The sequence below is a fragment of the Manduca sexta genome, chromosome 6 (genome assembly GCF_014839805.1).
Source record: "Manduca sexta isolate Smith_Timp_Sample1 chromosome 6, JHU_Msex_v1.0, whole genome shotgun sequence".
NCBI classification, from domain to species: Eukaryota; Metazoa; Arthropoda; class Insecta; order Lepidoptera; family Sphingidae; genus Manduca; species Manduca sexta.
In genome coordinates, this window is record NC_051120.1 from 2,346,693 (window position 1) to 2,367,579 (window position 20,887).

Sequence of the window (20,887 nt, forward strand, 5' to 3'; positions counted from 1 at the left end):
GTGAGGGCGGGAAAGTCTTCAATTATTATATGTATATTCGTAAACACACAGAAAAATATTTGCATTATAATAAGATAACAGTAAATATCACACAATCCAATAAAGTTTCCATTATAAGGTAGCACGTTAAGCCGAAAAAGTGAACAAGCACTGAGGTAAAAACATTAAAAAAAAACAAGAGAGTGTTCGCATTATGCTATGCCATTCGTTCATTCATAATTTAATTTTTTATCTACTGAATTGATGAGCTACAATTGAATATTATATTTTTATACAGCTTATCCCTGTCATGGATGTAAAATACGATATACCGTATAGTTATTATATTTGAAAAATAAATTGGAATATATATTTGACCAGTATCGAACCTAGTTCGCTACGGGCCATGATTAACATGCACAACCATTAAAAACATTTAAGAAATTGATAAGATATTTCGTGCTACCAACCTCACAGTACAATCAAAACAATAAATGACCCATAAGTACTTACCTCCAGAAAATAAAAAGTATTAAATTTAAGTTTTTTCATATACCCTATTATTATTGACGTAATAAAGTCTTTCTATGACCAAAAGACAAAAAATCGAAGCACATAGCGTACAAAGGCAAAACACTGATTAGAAGCAAAAGGTGCTAAAGATGAAAAAAACTGCAATATGTAAAGAAAGTCGATGAAAATGTAGCATGTCGTATCAGAGTAAGATATTTGGCACTCAAACGCGCATGCGTCAGGCATAGAGTCCCATCAAACTGCAGTTGGTGTTCAAAACACTCAGACATATCAAAATGTAAACAAAAATTGTGATATTAAGTTTGATGTTAGTTGTGAAATACTTAATGGCGGCGTTTGATTTGGTGAGTTTTGAAATATCTTTTCTATAGCATCTCTAGTTTGTAGAAATCTATGTAAAAGTTAATTCTGATGTTGAATAAGTACAGAATATCAGTCTATTTAAAGTTATAACTAAGGGACGTTTAAAATCTGCTTGTAAAGGTCCATGGAGATTGTTATACAAACTCATTTTACGTTTCAAAATTTAGAACCTAAAATTTTTTATTTAGCCATGTATCCTTTAGAATTCTAAATATCTGATGTATTTAAAATAAATTTAATTAACTTAAATATCTACTTATTTTTTATCTTTAATAATATAGACGGACTATTCCGAATACATTTATAACGCTACAACAGTGCGTCATAATGCGGCATCAAATTGTTGATAGGTGAATGAGACCAAGTGTAAACACTAAATCAACATATACATGGTAAAAATGATAGTGGCCTATTCCAGTAACTTAACTTCTGGCGTCAACTAGAATAGGTTACAAGAGATCTAGCAAACTACAAAGCAAGAAAGTTTATATAGACTTTCAGTTCCATTGCGTTCTTTTTTATATTACTTTGCAGTGTTATAAGAATAAAGACATTATCCTGTAATTTGTATATATGAATAAGACTTCTTTCAACAATTTAGTTTGCGTTTAAAATATAGGTATATCGTATGTATAATATATAGATAGGTACTATGCTGGTCCAATGTGAGTTAGTGGGCTACGAGAAGTCACTGCTTTAGATAAGAGACATCGTATCATTTTTTCATGACGATACTTTGTATTTTAAAGACGTTATTATAATCATATAATATAGGTAAAATAAACCTCTTAAAATACTTTAGGTGCTTTAGAAATATTTTACAATGTGATTTCCAAGCAACAAACGAAATACACAAATATGCGTACAGCGCCATCTATCCTCTTGTTTCTTAACTATTATAACACTGTAGTTGATAAACATGTTATCAGAAAGGGTCATAGGAACACTAAGGATCTGTAAATTGTAAACAATGCATTTTATAGGACAATAATTACCACATTGAATTTGCTGGTAATTAATCACCTCCAATCTTGAATACCAATAGAATGAGGTGGAAAAAATAGAACAAATAGACTATAGAAGGGAAGAGGTACAAGACTGGCGTTCGTCACTTTCCTATAACTATTTTTTGGGATTATCATTTACTAGAGGGTAGGCTTGGCGCTTAACATCAAGCAAAATACCTCTTGCATTATAAAATTATTTTCTTATCTATCCCATAATTTAAAAATAAATGATTGCGAAAATGTTTGTTTATAGTAAACGCAGTAACCGCTGAACAGATCTGGATAAAATTTGAGACACGGTTAAACCAGGTCCAGGATTAATATAGGTTACTGTACATCCCAGTAATTTGCTTATGTTGGAAATATTTGAATTATTTATCTGATTTTAAATAGATGACGCTAGCGTCGTGTAGAGGGCGCTACGGATGATTGAGATTTAGGGATTTATGTCACGAGCCAAACCGCGAACATTAATAATTGCTGGTGGTAGGATATATTTTATATCCGTCCGGATAGCGACCACCGTACACAAGGTGGTAAAACCAGCTATAGTGGCCCACACAATTGTGTTGCGTTCCGTGATCAGCCTGTGTAAGTATATCCGGTTTCCAACAGCCCGGCATAATTGCGTCGACTGGCGAGGTGTGACAGTCTTTCATCAGTCTACAGTTTCTTTACCCTTTTCCACTTTAAATCAGGTACAGTGGGTTAACCTTGTCATTCCCAGATGAAAAAAATATGTTACAAACGAAAAAAATATTATAATGGTGAAAAATGTGTTAAGGAAACCACAGTAAATATCTAACAATATTAAAAATATAAACAAAAACAACCGTTAACAATTTTAAATTAATAATTCCTTTTTTAAAAGTAAATATCGATGCAGAAACAAAACACAACGCAGCTAACTTCACTCTGTTATAGAAAGCCCGCATTGCGCAGACCAACCTGCGCATAACTTCACAACTGTCAGTGGTAAAACAATCGGTTGTACTGAATACATCGCGAAAGTATGAAATCGCCAAAACATTTATGATAAAGCGTTAAGTACTGTTTGATTTTGTGTTTATTGTTTTGTTTTAAGTGATAGAACTAAACATAGAGAAGAATTTTGGAAGGACTATAGGAAATTCGTTATTTTGGTAAGTGCTTTCCTAAAATGTTGTAATGTATGTAAATCATAGTGATTCATTATTGTTAAGCAAAAATTATAAATAAATTTAATTTGTCCATCACAAATCAGTGTTTAACAGCTCAAACTATTAAATACAATATATGTCTTAGCATTCAAAACAGAGTTAATTTTTTTTTGAGAGTTTGCTAAATGATGTTTAACTGTATTGTCTCTCAATAATACTATAAATTATTAAATACCTAGTTTAAGGGTATTGAATTCTATAAATATCATTATTTATATGACGTCATAACCTGTTGATTATAAGAGAAACCCAATTGATAAAGAAGGTATAATTCATGTAAGTTACTCTACATTAGCGAATTGTATGTTTTATTCTTGGACAATTTGAATTTAAAATTACTTTAACTACTTAATAACATTTTAGAAGCGAATTATAAAATATTCGAAAAATGAAAACGTAGTCCTAATATTCCATGTCGCCCCAATTAATTTACTTAGGGTATTAAAAGCTTTGTTAGAATCTTGTATCTATCATAGTAAAGTTAATCATTATTATTAATTACGTAATCCCCAAGGGGAATAATCATAAACAAGGCAATCGCGTGCCACCCGTGCGTACTGTTCCAATGGACATTGACATCGTTATTAAAAAAATAGCACACAATCACCCGCAGTGCAGCGTCGGATCGATTCCCGCGGCACACATGCGCAGAACTCGCACCACCGCCAGTGCCGAAACATCGGCGGCCGAAGCAGGTCTCCGAAATGCCGAAACCGACGCCCGTCGAGGACTTGATCATCCCGCCGCAAGATCAGAAGATATGCGGCACCATATGCATATGTCAGATGACCGCTGTGCTGTCTTGTGTCGCGATTGTGTACCTAACAGTGGCCATATATATGCCGTATACCAGGGCTATCGCTTCCGGCATCGATCCGACACCGATTATGTGTACTACAACTAGGGCTGTCAACAAAGAGAATTGTGATTGGGGATCCTGTGGCGAATGGTGTTTGAGCAAGACCTCCGGAGCGTGCATCCAGATCTACGTCAACGTTCGTAAAAATGGCACGTCCTTACTCCTCGCTGAATGTGGAAGCGCTGCAAACAAGACCTGCTTCGGCATCGATCAGGAGAATGCCAGGAAGTACCACTGCATCAGGGATGAGTGCAGGAACTTGACGGGAACGTTCAACTGTACTGAAGGGAAGTGTATTAATATAACAGATGCATTCGAATGCGCGTTCAGAGAAACTGATCCACCGCTAAAGTGTTCAGGAAGACGTGGAAAAATAACGTGTATAGACGTTCACGGATTGTTCTCATGTAACAGAGGCACTTGTAGGAAAATACGTACGCCTTACAACTGTGATAGAAGATGCGTCGACATCCCAACCAGGAATAAGAATGTGATAGTACTAAGTGGGGACAGGGTGTTCCTAGCTAGATGTGCGAAACTAGCGAAAGAGGAAGACAGTGAAGTAGTGTGGACTGATTCCGGTGAAGAAGTGTTAATGCTATCGTGTCACGCTGTGCACAACGGTTCGTCTGGAGTCGTCGCTGTTGACTGTATCAATGCTGCCTTATTACCTAGGAATGATATTGCCGACCTTACAAACTTTACTTATTTGCAATACTTATACACAACCCGAGCGACACCGAATCGAGTCATCGCTCCTTTGGAAGTTGAACTGACATTAGCCAATGATAGTCGCTTGATGATCAATTTGGAGGGCTGTGTCAACACTTTAGCTGATGAATGCAAGGAGTTCCTTAAAGATTACGGAAGAGATGGCACAGATCACAACGCCAAAGCAAGATTCCCGTGCTTCTACACAGAAAACAGCCCAGATACAGTCGTTGCTCGCTTCGATTTGGACGCCACCTATCGTCACTTCATGGTCGCTTTAGTTCTCCCGACGGTATTGGTTGTAGTGTCTTGTATAACTCTGATGCTGTGTCAAAAAACTGTCGAAGTGGGTGATGATGCAAAGATGAGGTTCAAAGGCTGCACCGGTGGACAGGCTGATATGCAAATGCATCCAAACGATCCTGTTTCTCCTCTCTGAGATCAGTCACGTGAGAATTTCATTTCATTAGGCATAATTAAATCGATCATGTCATTTTAATTTTAATGAAGGTGTCATAATACACGAAACAGTGTAGCTTCAACATAATTATTAAGTCTAATTATGATTGCGTTTGTATTTAACTAGAAAATATAATTTATTACCTCGTAAAATTTAATCAGTTACGTAATTTTGATTTTGAAGTAAAATCACTTTATTTTGGTGAATCATTTTTGTCAAAGAATAGATTAAGAAACTGCGTACAAAATTATTCAACGTTCTAAAATAAGAATCTTCGCTAAGTCTAATATAGAGTCAACACTTGATCCCTTGACATATTTTTTTCAGCAAAGCCCATTATTGATTACTTTTTTAATCAACATACTTATAACATGTTTTTCTCTGTTACAGGCGTTCCCCTCCTCTGCGAGGGTCCGGCTAGTTCACTAAGAGACGATTAAATGCTTGCAATGCTTTCCACTGGTTGAAACTCCCTCCAGATGTCTACCATCAGCAGATCACGAGCGAGCCTCTCCCCAGCAGCATCAGAACGGTCCACGTTGCCAATGGGTGCGTCCGTCGACCCGGGGAGTCCACAATTCAAACCGCTGGAGCCAACGAGGGAGCAACTTCTAGCACACTTTTTTGAAAGATTCAAATTTTACACGTCGCTATGCCTTGGCACATCGGCTATACTCGCTGTGTTTGCTTTTCTCTTTCTGATACCGTTTGTGGTGGAACCAGCGATACAGACGATTCTGGCTGAGTTTGTCCCTGAGGCAGGCATATGTACTGTCTCTGAGCATGTACACGCGGAGACCTTGACTAACTGTACATGGGCTTCGTGCAGGGAGGGTTGCACGACTGCCCATACGAAATGCCATAAGATACGGGTAAACCTGTCCCGAAGGCCGTTCTTGGAAGGGGCCCCAGCACCGACCGAGTGGGACGAGACTGACCTCCGCTTCCTGATCAACCCTGAGGGCTGTGGGTATCCTCCTCGAGTGAACTGTTCGGTATTCGCGAATGAATACGCTGGGCCGAAGGCGCCGAAGATTTTCCCGTGTTACTACAGTTTGACGCGGCCAGATTTGGTCGTGGCGAGGTACTCGTGGGAGGCTACTGTCCGAGGCTTGATCCTGGCGCTGGTGCTGCCCACTGCGGTGTTCGTGTTCAGTCTGAGTGTGCTCGCGTACTGGCACTGTCGGTGTTGCGACAGGGCTTGCAACAGACGAGTGCACGCCGAATCCTTCACCAGCAAAGAGGAGTGAGTGTTAACTATTGCTTAGCTAAAGTATACCTTAGAAATAGAGGTTGCTAGATAGTTTAAATAAATACCTTAGGTTCTGTTTCATAACTTCTGAGTAATTGCTACTTTTTGGATAAAAGATGACTAAATACGAAACACATACTATCCATACATATAGCTGTTAAACTGACAAAATTGTTTAGATATCGTGAAATAGGCCCTCAATAATGAACTTTTAATGTATCATTGTTTTGTGACGCTTATTTAAGAGTGACACAAAACAATGATCAAGAATCACCAGTGACGAAGGGTACAATTTTACAAAAGGGAACACAACATACAATTACTAATTATGCATATCTGCAGACTACACATTGTTTTGTAGTGATAAAAAATTTACATAGATTACGAAAGAGAAAGGAATATGGTTAAATGGACCCTTTGCCACTGATAATTACTAATACAAAATATTTGTTAATGTTTTGGTATCTAGAAATAATAATAGAGCAAGAGCCCGTGAACCCCAGATATTCGTTATTTTATAAAAGGTGCCAAAGCCACTGTAACCCAAACTTCATAATGGTCCATCGTTGTTACCTGTGTTGGGAGCATGCGCTGACAAACTTTCAGCTTTTATAAAATAACGAAGGTCTGGGGTTCACGGGCTCTTAGACTATAAGAATTAAATAGAATGTTGAACGCACAATATATTTTAAACTCACTTATAAATATATTTTTTATTAATCGGACATTAAATGTGGGACTTTCAGGTGTTATATCAAGTACAGAGAGGCAACTTCGTAGATTTTAATGGAATTAGTTTAAACAAGTACGTTGTTTGCTAGACATTAGCACTTGCAAGTATCACGTAATAGGAAAAATATTAGTTTGAACACACGGTATTATTGCACTTAGTGAAACACTAACATACTTTTGTATTTTACATATAGTAAATTATTTCCTTTATAGGCCGGCCTTAAAATTCGTTATATCTTTGCCTTTAAGGTAGTGTATTACTAACCATTAACCTTATAAAAAAGTATTGGAATTTAAAAAAAATCACTCCCGTTATATCCTCAAACAGATAAACATTTAAAAATTAATTTGTAACATATTGGTCTTAAGTAATTATTTAATCCTTTGATCCCAGTTCGGAGACTAAACCATTAACTATTTTGACTTCATACACTCACGCCTTTTAACTCTAAAGGAGTAGGCAGGGGCACTACTAGTGCTTCCCTTTCTCGGCCATGTGCGTAAATCCCATGATAAGATACAGTACAAAATATATTATACGATATTAATCCTTATTAAATTGAATACGTTAGTTTCTTTAATCATTTCATGCATATAATATTTGTCCTTTACGTTATGCAATTTTAATTAATATTTAAGTTGTTATCGCAATATTAAAATTTGGGAGAAAAATATATTCAATTCCGAACATAGTCGCCTACTATTGCTATATACGCCGAGTGATGAAGCGCGCTGAGATAGACGCTATGACAACAAAATAATGTAGGAATATATTATTCTCTGCATCGGTGGTGAAGCCTGGCGGCTTGCTAGTATTATAAAAATTAAACACAAGCATACACACTTATAACTTATAGCCGAATTCGAAGCTGGAACAATAAAGCGGTGTCGTCCACGCATGCAATAGGTACTACTACGACACCGAGTCAGAATACAGTCAATTGATTTTAATCAAGCATGAATTAATAATATTCTTTTTGCCAATTTCAAGTTGTGATTAATATTCTTATATTAATTGTTGTTTTAACATATAACAGTTGAGACGCAATAAAACAAAATATGCGTTCAAACTTAAAGTCTAAAAAATATTTTATACCACAATGCTATTATAGTAAGTAAGTAGGTACTCCATATTTATAATCTTTTTATCATCAAAAATAATTCTAAAACAACCCAATAATCTAATACCATAGTTGAAATGAAACCGCAAACATTCCACAACATCCAACTGCAAAAATTAGGAGAATAAAAACATTTGTATCCGCGCGGGGTTCGAACTCGGCGCCCTCCGTACACCACGCGACTGACACGGCATACCCGATAGGCGAGACGGGTGCGGTGCGGCGCCGGCAGCCGCGAGGGGAATTCGCCTCCCGCGCCACTCCACGAACCCCGCGAGCCCCCGCGTGCGCACTACACTGTGACGCAGTAACCGCGTGATCACGACACCCGAGACCCGTCCTAACGTTTTATACAAGGCCATGCGAAGTTATTCGGATTTTCTTAACTCTAAAACAGTATTATCGTGTATATTTTGTGTACTCTGATTAGTAGGCACGTTATTACGAATGCGGGCGGTATTAATAAGAAAGCGCGGTAACAACCGGCTACCAAGTATACGCGATCAGCTGCACGCCATTTTGTTATGTTGTTCTCTCTTTCTGTTCTAGTGTTCGTGTTGTCTATCTCTTTCTATATAACGTTATTTGGCACGTGTGTTTATTCGTTGTGTGCATAAAAACTTGCTGATAAAGTGATAAACAATAATAATAGTGGAGTGAGCACAATGATTACCAGAGACACTATACAACGGTTTTTGGAAGACAGTTGCGGTCCGTATATAGAACTGGAGTTTGAATTTGAATCGTCGGAGAAATTTCGTTTTGTTATAAGGTGTAAGCTCGGTAAACACAAGGAAGACTACAAGGGATTTTGTAAGACGTTCGTAGATAATTTTTCTAGTTTCACAAATACAAACTGGATCGTGCGCTCTTCGTTTCCAAATTTAAAAAGACTTGCTTATCGAAAAATGTATAAATGCCAGCATAATTCTTTTAACAAGAAATCTGTTCCCCGGCTAAACCGAGAGCGTGCGCGCGGCTGTAATGCAACACTTGATTTAACTTTCAAATTAGTCAATAAACATACCTGCAGAAATGATCAAGCTTTGAAAGAAGGATATTGTGTGGTGATCAAAGTAAGTTACTGTCACAGTCATGAAATAAATGCAGCGACTGCTTACAGCTTCTTGCGAAGCAGTGATGAGACGGACGATCGTTTTAAGGAATATTTCAAAGCCGGTATAACTCCAGCAGCGGCGATAGTGTTGCATGAAATGTCTATCATTGAAAAATATGGTAAAGAAAGCTCCGTTCACTTAGCAAATGCTCAGGTAAACCCGAGCGAGAGACATGTTTACTACCTTTATACGAATTGGCGCAAAGCAAACATTATTGCTACAGCTGGTTTGGATATTAACGAAGTGATCGAGAGTAGACTGACAGCACTTCGAGAAAAAGATTTCATTTTTGAATACAAACTAGATCCAATCAATATTGTTGTTATAAGTCCGATTATGCAAAGAATATACGAGCACAATACGGCGAGAGACGTGCTGTATATCGATACGTCGTCGGCTTGCGACCAGACCAATGCATACATTACTGCCGTGTTTGCTATTAGTAAAATAGGCGTTTTGCCGATAGCCTTCGCTTTGCACTCGTCACAAGTGACATCCAGTTACACTTTAGCATTTTCAATGATTAAAGAATCTCTTGAAAAGAAATTCGATGGAATAAAAATGAATCCTGCCGTGATAATAACTGACAGTAACACTGCTGCACGTAATGCATTAAAATCATTATTCCCTAAAGCTCAAATACCATGGTGCTCATTTCACGTAGCGCAATCTTTATGGCGATGGCTTACAGCTCCTGAAAATGGAATTCATATTACAAAACGCCCCAGTATTATGTCTCATTTTACAAAGATAATGTTTGCTGGTACTCAATACAACGCCGAAAAATTGTTCAAGGATTTAATTTCAGACGGATATGTTAAATGTTGTTCTAATTTAATTGTACACTTGCATGATATATGGGACAATAAGAATGAGTGGTGTACGCCATACAGAAAGAATGCTTTACACAGCGAGTGCAAAATAAAATACACAGAAGCTTCGATGCGGATATTCAGAGACGTTATATTACAGAGATGTAAAGCTTTAAATCTTTTCGCTATGGTTGATTTCTTGTCGAATATTTTTGAAAACTATCTACACAGACGGATTTTCAAATACGCGCACAATCGCGAAATAAACAATTTCGCGTACTTGAAGTTTTACAAAGAGACAAAAGATGTTGAGATAACACGTGTCAGCGATACAGAATTTATGGTAGAGTCCACTGCGGAGAAAGACGTCAAGTACACTGTTGATATGGAGACTGTATGCTGTGACTGCACAGAGGGGCGAAGCGGTGCTTTTTGCAAACACCTTTGCGCTGTTGAGTCTGAATTTGGTTACCTATTAAAGTCGTGTCCAGAATTATCGAGCACCGAGAGGGAAATATTCGTTAAAATCGCTTGCGAAGAGGAGGAGCTAGATGAATTCATTGAATTGTCCGACTATCTCGGATGCCCTAAACATCCTGAAAGCTCTGAACATTCTCAAAGTCCTGAACCCGAAGATCCTGAGAGCCTTGAACACTCTGAAGCCCTTAAACACCCTGATTGCCCTGAACATCCACAGGGTCTTGAGCACGTTGAAACCCCTGAAGAAACTTACGAATTTATGTATGAAGAGGATTCCAATGAGGATACCAAGGATCAGTTAATTTCAAAAGTTAAGGAAGAGCCCGATATAAAGCCGAATGTAGAGACGGATATAGAGTTTCCTGCGGAACCCAACTTAGACCTAAATGCGTCAGAATGTTTAATACCAGAACGAAATAACGCTTTCATATTACATGAAACTGCAGATCCAGCATTCAACATGACCTACAATGAAGCTCTGGCTGAAATGGAAGTAAATATTAATAAAATAAGAACCATTTTTAAACGTCGACCATGTTGGTCTAATTTAGAAGCGATACATTTGTTCAACAAAAGATTGAAAACTGTCACGACAGACGCAGACGCACAAGATTTCGTATTCAATAATTTTAAAACTGAACATCCATTAGAAAAGCTCGAACAGACAACTGCAGTACCAAAATGGAAAAGAAAACACGAAGAAGCATTCAGGGATTCTAATTAGAAATAAAAGAGGTACTCATTGAAATTACAAATATGTTTGATAAAATATTTCACGTTGTCTGATAATTGAATCTTTATCAATTAACAAAGTTCAAGACCAATCAAGTCATGTAGGCACTAACTCTCTTAATTCATCAAGCGTAAAAATATCTATGACACTATGGAATATGTATCACTTCATCTATTTTTTTCCTATGTATGTAAACTGCACATTTGAATGCAAAATGTGAATAACTGTCTTTAGACGATTTTGAGTAAATAGGTGCTGGCATTGTATGAGAAAGAAATATATAGACACGGCTTTCAATTTAGAAAATGAAAACATACGTCACGCTTGTTTTCAGGGGTAGACAGATGTGTAATACATTTTATAACATCTATGTTACGTCCGATGCAATGCTAAGTTTACACTACAAATTGTATGTAGCCGCTGGTTCGACACTAATTCTTGTCCCACAAAATTACATTTAGACACATTTAGGTATATTACATACTGAGTGTATGGAGCAGTGGCGAAAGATTCATATAAACAGTTTTCTGTCGGCTTCCTTTTATAGATTTGCAACCGCATTTATGCATATTCTATCTAAATATTGTGTTCGGAAAGTTTCATCTTTTGCTACTAGTATAGAGTATAGTTTAAACCTAACTTAAAAGGCCGCGAACACATTACGTAGAATTTCAGAATTCGGTCTGATACTAAGTAAAATAGCCCATTATCACTGTCTTAACCAACAATAGAATCCGAGACCACAATACGACAGTCAGAAAGTGTTCGCAATGTAATTACGTCACTGTCAGTTGTTGTTTATGTCATCAAATAGATAAACGTGTGACTTCAGGGATAAAAAAATTGAAATAGACAAATACAAAGACAAAAAACCTTTATTCAAATGTAATAGGATCTGTGAATAAGATCAATAATTACACAATAGATACTCGAAAAAATAGACACATGAAATGAAAATATCCTTTTTGGTAGTCGGGTAAAAAGTGGCTAGTTATTGATTTATACACGATCTCTTCGTTTTGAATATTTTGTATTTACAAATTTTTACACTATACAGTGGTATGATCAATACGCCAACATTCATTTTTTCTTGATTTCTATAACATAATGAAATTTCAATGTCTACTTGGTTGAAGAATGTTAGTTTCTCTTTCTGTTCAAAATAAGTTTAATTTTAATGTAGTTTCCTGTCGTTCAAATATTCATAGAAAACGACCTACAACAGCTTTAAAATACTATTGTGTCGGTAAAACATAAAATTGTCAAACGTTTGCTTTATAATACAGATGTACTCATTGTAACTTGAACCTTATTAACATAACTTTAACTTCTATTACAGTAGTAAGCTCCTTTGCGAGTTGGACGATGATCCAAGCGACGATGTGTTCTGACGCCGCGCTTCAGCCGCCCGCCGCCGCGCCTCCCCCCGCACCGCAGGCTACGCGCAGCTGTAAACGCCGCGTAGCAGCTGAGTATCGTAGCGCATACGCCGCGTGAGCGCTACGTATGCGTCGGGCAGTTATATTATGAGGCTACGTAATACGTAAACTTCTTGCAGTTACAACGTATGCTCAAAGCAGTGCTACGTATGATTAGAAATCGATACTTCAATGATATTATGACTATATCACTGTGTTGCGCATAAAATCAGTCAAGGCCTATGCCCCACAATCGTAGCGCACGCGCGGCATACGAATAAGTATAGCTACAGCTAGATTGCAATTTTTGAAATTATCTTTATTTTAGGAGTTTGCGCTTTATGAAAAGTTTGAATTAAAAATGGTTGTGATATAACATTTGGTGAAGACATAATGATTTAGGACAAAATTACAATTAAAATTTTAATAAGTGTTAAGTAACTCCATATTGTTTTTAAAACCATGACAATAATACTTGTCAGTTTCTCTGCCTGATCATAAAGCGTAAACTTTTGAAATGTACAGAAACACCAATATATATTCGTTATATTAAAATACTTGGAGAATGATAAACACAATTATATTTATAAGGGAGGTGCTATAATTAAAATGTCAGTATTAAAAATTAACATTTTGGCGGGCGTCGTGGCTTTTGCTTTAATATGTAAGAAAATTGATAATGTCGAAAACGTCTCTTTATTCTAAAATTGATCTATGCCGGATAGTTTGTAAGTGTTTCGTATGTATTTTGCTTCCGAGAACGCGTTATTTTTCTCATAGTTTTAATGTTATCAAAAAATGTTCAAAGAATGTACCTAAATTGTAATATACTTGATTTAAGCTTTCATAATTTCGATGTATTTTCGAATTTCATTCCATTTCTCTGTTCGAAAGTTGGCTATTCAAATCTCGACTTTAAACTAAAGCTATTGGGATGAAACTCGAATATAAGCTACTTTTTGCCAGTAATCATGAATCTCGAATAGAATAATAAATTTCATAACATTCAGCATTTAGATTTCAAGTTGGAATAAATGTGAGTGGTTTTTTTGGAAAAATATTAAATTTTTTGGCTGACTCAACGTTACAATAGTTTTTATGAGTGATAATGTATCTTATTTGTTCTTAAAAAGTTTTACTTTACCTTGTTTGAATATTTTAAGATTTTCATGTGAACACGTAACATCATTTCAGACCTTAAGATTAATATAAAACAATTGTCTAATAAAATATTTATTAGACATTATTTTCGACGAGTAAAAACTTTTTAATGTCGACCACGTTAGCCAATAATAAACAGAATGGATTAAGGACAGTTTCAGACTCAAATCGAATTTAGGTTTATAGATCTCATAAGTAATGCTCTGGTTACTTCGATAATAGTATTTTATTTGTCATAGCAATAAATCCTAGAGGCTTGTGAAATAAAGTGAAGACAGCACCGGCCAAAGGTCTATATAACTCGATTCCTGCCGGCATTCGTAATTTATGTAAAATATAATTGTCATTCGGATGATTTGACAGCATTTATGCATATTAGTATCTATATGTTGTGACGGGTTTCGGAAAACTTCATCCTTCGCCATTGGAAGACAGTATAGGTATTTACTATTTAAGTTGTAAGATTTTTTAAGGGCACTGTTGGAATGATATTATTTTTTTGTGCGGCAAAGTGACTCCACTGGATCTGATGGTAAGTGAAGTGGGGTTGAGATAGAGTCGACTGACGAGATATGCCCTCGCTAGTCGACACAATTATGCCGGCCTGTTTGAATATTTTTTATGCCAATAGATACCACAAATAGTGAAATAGCGCAAATCACACATAGAAAAAACCTGCATATGTTATTGTAAATATGTATTAAATTGTTTAAATTTATTTTTGTGGGATTAAATTTATAAATATATTCTATATATACTCCGTTATTGTTTAGGTTCAATGGTTTGTTATCCAATGAACATGTTCAAGTGTAAAATAATATTTTTTTAAATAAAAGAAATAAATTCAGATAAAGACAAACACCCGTATTCATAAACATTATTTATCTAAGGATGGAGCATTGCTGTGATAATAACTGTTTCTCAGCTTTGTTTATCTGACAGCTTGCTGTTTGTTCAGCTTTGTTTATCTGACAGCCAACTAGATTCAAATTGTATCTTAATATTAGCCAATCACAACGGCCCTAAGTCTACGCACTGCGAAGGCTGCCATGCCGTCAGCACTAAGAAACAGACTTGTTATCAATACTCCGTCCTTAGATAAATAACGTTTATTAATAAGGGGGAAAGTGATTCAGTCCGCACGCTATAAGCATATACTTAGTTACATACTTTTAACGTATTTTGATATTTAAATAGTGTTGCCATCATTTTGACACCGAAATAGCACAGAAGAAGTAGCGTGTTTGACAATTCAAATTGTCTATATTGTGTTATAATATTTTATAACGACAAAGTTATGAAAAAGGAAGAATCTATCGATATACATGTTCATTTTGACGTTGCATTTCTAAATAAAACCACATATTTACTTGGAAGTAACACTTTATAGTAAGTTACTTGAGCTGCAAATGTAAAAAAAGTGAAAGTTTCGAACAAAATAAACATTAATAAGAAGTAATTTTTATTTGACGCGCCCTAATGCCATTACTATTATAAGAGAATTCGTCGCAGCGGCAACATCACACTTTCAGTCAAAATTCAGAAATACACTCACGCACACACCATATTCTAATTTAAACTACAAAAAAATCAATAAATCAGAAAACTAAAACCCGGATTTTTGGTGAAAATATTTGTCATTAATGGATGATTTTTGGCACAATGTCAGCAAAGATGAAGATGAGTATGTGGTTTCATTTAGTAACGCAATGTCAAAACGACCCTGTATGACATAATTATGCTATCTAACGTCTAAAAATTGCGTATCTAACTGAGAAATGTTCTTCATTTTATAGAGGCGTAAGAAATATTGTCAGACTCAAAGCACAATAACCTTTTTGCTGCTGTAAAAATGTTTTTTTAATTTTTATTTGTAAATATTTTTTCACTATTTGACTTCGTTAAATTTCTTGTTTAACTTTAAAAGCCCAAACGTATTATTAATTTAGATTGAGTTTTAGTTAAATAATATTGTGTAAGAAAAATTCTAAACGTACATTTCGACATAGTACCAGAAATATATTTATTAATTATAATACTTATACAGTAAAATTTATAGTCCATTATAATTATTCGATTTCTAATATGAGTAATTAATAATAAAAACTATTTTTGAATAACAGATTATTTTCGGTACCATAATTGATTCGTATGTTCCATATTTGAATTGTTTCCATTTTCAAAGCTTTTTTTTTATTGCTATTCGATTGTTGCTATTTGAAAACTAATTTTAATTGCCAGCATTAATGAGTTATAAATTCATTTATGCACAAATAATTAAAAGATATTATACATTGAGTGAGTGTATTTACCGCTACGATATGAATGTAAATAGTGAACATATAAATGAGATTATTTTATTGTAAAATTTAATTATAGTTAAGTAAATTTATTATCTTTAAGGCATCACAAAGCGCGTGATACACAAAGAATTATGTCGAAATAAAGCTTTTATTTGTACTAACTCGTTTTATTTAAATACTTCCTATTTAATGGAGAGACTGTCTATGTGCCGTATTTAGTTATGGTACATTGCAGTGCTGAGGTCTAGGGTTCGATCCCCGGGTCGGGCAGTGATATTAGGTGTTTAACTGAGTATCCGCCTGGAGTCTGGAATTTGTGGCTGATATGGAAATAGGCTTGCCCTCTTTCACGGGTGCAACATTACGCCTCTGCAATATTGTTTTTTAAATTTGCTTCTTCTCAGTTCTTTACAAAGTATTCAAATTTAAGATATGCAAGTACTCTATAAGTACAGATAGATGTCATCCTGAGATCTGCGTAGTAAATAAATGCAAAGTATAATATTTGTGTCTGCCATTATCTTAATCCCAAATGTGTTCAGCACAATTGTTAAATAACCTTTTGAAACATACTATCAAAGTTATTTTTCATCATTTACTGCAATCTAAACATACTATTAAAGGTATTTTTTTATCATTTACTGCGATCCAGTTATGAGTAAATAGTCATGAAACAAATGCAAGTGTCAAGAAAATAATATGGTTCTTTTTTCGAAAATTGTTATTTTAAGTTATGACGTAGCTAATTAAATTATGCTTATTATACCAATTTGATGGAACTAACAATTTTTTTTTCGTCCTTAGAGGACAGGCTATAGTCTTACGACCATACTGCCTAAAGAACTAACCATTTAAATTAGTAATTTTAAAATATTTTACAAAACTCGCTACTAGATGGCGCTGTAACACAACTTCTATGCCGTTCATTCAATCGCCAAAACAATTACTGTAAATCGATATACTCAGGGTATGGGTATACATGAGCAAAGACTCGGGCTGATTGGTAATCTGGGTATGAGTATGTACTCGGCCGAAGACGCGGGAAAAGGCTTGTAATAATACAGGCTGTAATGGCGAGACAATGTCTGCAGGTTCAAAACTGAAGGCACACATTTGACTTTTAGCAGTTACTACTGTATTTTATACATGTATATTTTTTATATAATAGGGATACGAGCATACGGCTCATTTTTTGGTAAGTGATGACTTCATTAAGGTGAGAATACGCTCTACAAAATTTCCTTTCGATTTAACTGAAGGAAAATATCGTGAAGAAACTTACAAACCTAAAAAATTTACGTCATAATTTCGAACCTATGTCTGCGAAGCTGCACTAGGTCAGCATGACAGACTAAGGTCCAAACCTTTTCAGTAGTATAGGATCGTGCCCAGCAGTGGGACAGTATATAATACAGAACTGATATTATACTGTAGGGCAGTAAATAAGCAATTGTTTAACCTGGTATAAATAATCACCATCTAACAAAGTATTATCGATGCGTCAGCTATTCAGTTGCTGCAGTGGCAGTCCTAAAAGAAGCGAGGCTCCAGGCGAAAGAGGAAATACGACGCAAGGCTCCGAGTGGAGCATAAAAAAGGTCCCAGATTTAACAGTTTCATCGTTAAGATCGTAAAAAAGGTCCTCCAAGATACCGCACGAGGCCTCTGTAAACGCGAGGCCACGGGTGGTTGCCCGGTTCGCCTAAGGGGGCCTTTAAGTTGCTTCCACCTTGCCTGATCTTGATCATCTTACCCATTTGAGGTACTATATCGGCCTCACTGAGAAGTACCACAGCACGTTTCCCTCTCCAACAAAAGTATTTCTGCCCTTTTTACCTCCATTTTTTCACTAAACCTATCCTAGTCTTCGTTGTTTGCATTATCTTTATTCTTCTATTCTCCTAACAAGTGTTTTTTTAAAGTAATTTATAATGTTAATATTAATTGCATCATATTCAGTAAAAAATAAGTAATATTTTAAAACCTTCTAGATCTAAACATACAAATTTCACCCCTTCAAATATTACCATATATACCACAAAATGATATCTTCAATGGATAATTTAACACCAATTAAACAGAACTGGGGCCTTATTCTCTATCCCGCACGTTATTTTAACAGTGCGTAACAAGCACGTAACACAACGCATCACGTTTAGGACTATAGAAATTTGGCTTACAAAATACCATTCCACGCACATTTCTCGAAGATAACATGACACGGCCGCATTACGCGTTTACACTATCATACAGAATAAGGGCCCTGCATCGTAAAAACTCAACCATGTGCAATTATTGCTGATGTTAGAAAATGGATCGCGAATGGCGGAATAAAATGTTCCACGGATCAATAATAACTAATAATTTAGCACCTATAGGTCTGTACTTAGTGCACGAGTTTAGCGATTTTAAAGCCAATTACTAATTGAAGTTACCATAAATAAATATAAGTAATTAGGTATATCAGGGGGCCCTATACGAAAGCATATCCAATATCCAGGCCTGTTTTGATAGCCAGATTTTTTGACTCTTTGATCTATATTGGCAACAAAGCTATTCTTCGATCAGAAACGCCTGGAATTGCAAAATGACGAATTCGATCCTGTAGACAGAATAAGGCCCAATGATTATACTATAACTTACACTTACACGACAACGTGGTCCCACTGCACCATAAGGTAAGTGGAGTAGCAGATAGTGTGTATAATTTATAAATAACAGCCCCAGTTCTTGAATTTTTGGAGGCAAGGCTCAATCTGGAAAATGCGGCCCCTGCCCACATATATTTTTACCTTTATCATCATTATTTCGCGGAACGGAAAATAGTTTACGTGTTTGATGTGCTGGACATCACAGTAGACACTTTCCCGCTCTCACACCCACCACTACAACTCTTGTAAGCCAGGAGCAGCAGTAGCACGCATTATGAAACCGAGTGGTGAAGCTCGGCAAGTCTCAGGGGACACTAATTTGTCACCATCCCGCAACGATATTAATCAAATAGAAAGATAGGGAGGAGTTGGAAATATTAATTGTCCACTTCACTCCATAGTAAAGTGGGATACAAAATAATGAACTAAGGAGGTATTTTAACCTCAAGGTGACGTCTCAGTAGGAAAACTTGCGTTAATAATGAGCCGTGTATTGTCTGTCAAGTTTCTATTTGCCGCTCTCTGAATTCGTTGCCCGGGGTATAGGCTCCGGCTTTAAGATATCCGGAGATGATAACTAACGCGTGTGCGTCTTCGCCTTTCCGCTCATCGCACCGCTCATACCCTACAACCGACCCTGTATCAAGAAGTGCCAGTATTTTAAAAGGGTTGAACGACCCAACACAACACGGAATATTGCGTTTCACTGCATTGGCGTATACATTATAACCTTTTATTACCACACTAAGTATTAGTGAAAACTTTCATTAATTTAATTCTGGTATAAGGACTACTGGCTTCCTTAGTCAAAGGACAGTGAATCAATGGTGAAAGGTCCGTATAGCCCGGATTCCGCCGTCATCCCTTTATGTAGAAATTTTAAAACGATTTGCAGACTGCAATTATGCATATTAGTACCTAAATGTTGTGTACCTTTCGGAAAATTTTATCTTTGCCACTGCAGTGAATATCTTTGGATAGGGATTTAGGTTTGATAGCCAAGTCGAGTAATACTCTGTGCTTTCTAATACGATTTAAATATTACCTAATCGGTTGTCAGTGGGGCAACATGATGAATAAGTCGAAATTAATTTCTAATCAAGGAAAATAAATAGTACAGTTAGGTATAGACCGAACATCAGGACCATATTTGTGCTCCAAAAGTTATTAGTTTACTGTCGACTGGTAATCATCTCTTGTCAGCCGACAGTCACAGACAAACACACACACACACTCACAAACACACACACACACACATATTTTTTGTTTGTTTTGATTTAAGTACCTATAGAAAGTTTTCTTTACATTGTGGAATACAACTATCGACTTTACGGAGGTGGGCGTTAATATCTGCGACACAGTTACTCAACTAATGCAGATATTATCGAACATTGTATTTAAAAAAAAAAAACTGTATTATTTATTCCAAATAAAGATTTCTTATTTCTTATTCTATTGGACTCCATGCCACTTACTATCAGGTGCAGTAGGATTATTATGTCGTGTACGTATAACCCTTATAATCAGGTACAGTGGGGTCACTTTCCCTTGCACGTATAAAAAAACAAGGAAAGACACGATGGATTTTAAATAGTTATTTGTCAATCCTCGTGGAAAAATCAAGAAAGAGCTACCATGATCCAAAGATTTGGCGTGAGAAATATTAAATGTTCCTACCGAAGTAACTAGGTCAAATATAATTGCAGGTATTGAATGAAGCCTAGTTCATGTTTGAGCTACTTGACCTACCTCTGTAATCATTTTAGATTCGTTTGCATGAGTTTATTTAATATGTTGCTCACGGTTTCTCCTATTTGAAAGACCCTTTTCCAAAATAAGACTATGTTTTTATTTATTAAAGGGATAACCCAGAATTTAATCGACACAAATAACGCATTTAGATTTTTTAAGAACATCAACTCTGTAAGCCTACAGAGAGCCTAAGAGAAGTCCTGTGCCCAGCTAACAGACAGTATATACAGCCGTATATACTG

General features: G+C 36.0%; 2 protein-coding genes across 3 annotated transcripts; both read left to right on the forward strand.

The window, feature by feature from the left end:
* The first annotated feature begins 3,721 nt into the window (after window positions 1-3,721).
* LOC115455970 lies at window positions 3,722-5,096 on the forward strand. Its single transcript, XM_030184810.2, has one exon. The coding sequence runs from the start codon at window positions 3,787-3,789 to the stop codon at window positions 5,089-5,091; it is 1,305 nt and encodes a 434-aa protein (XP_030040670.1). The 5' UTR covers window positions 3,722-3,786; the 3' UTR covers window positions 5,092-5,096.
* Window positions 5,097-5,523: 427 nt separating this feature from the next.
* LOC115455969 (protein tipE) lies at window positions 5,524-16,399 on the forward strand. Of its 2 annotated transcripts, none has more exons than XM_037447371.1 (2): window positions 5,524-6,358; window positions 12,700-16,399. In XM_037447371.1, exons 1-2 carry the CDS (start codon window positions 5,592-5,594, stop codon window positions 12,749-12,751), a joined length of 819 nt encoding a protein of 272 aa, XP_037303268.1. In that variant the 5' UTR covers window positions 5,524-5,591; the 3' UTR covers window positions 12,752-16,399. The 2 variants fall into 2 exon arrangements, with proteins under 2 accessions (XP_037303268.1, XP_030040669.1); XM_030184809.2 differs by lacking the exon at window positions 5,524-6,358 and adding an exon at window positions 8,527-11,362.
* Window positions 16,400-20,887: the final 4,488 nt, after the last annotated feature.

What these genes read in the sequence shown, in the direction of transcription:
- LOC115455970 (XM_030184810.2), top strand. Translation starts at nt 3,787, where the DNA reads ATGCCGAAACCGACGCCCGTCGAGGACTTGATCATCCCGCCGCAAGAT.
- LOC115455969 (XM_030184809.2), top strand. Translation starts at nt 8,883, where the DNA reads ATGATTACCAGAGACACTATACAACGGTTTTTGGAAGACAGTTGCGGT.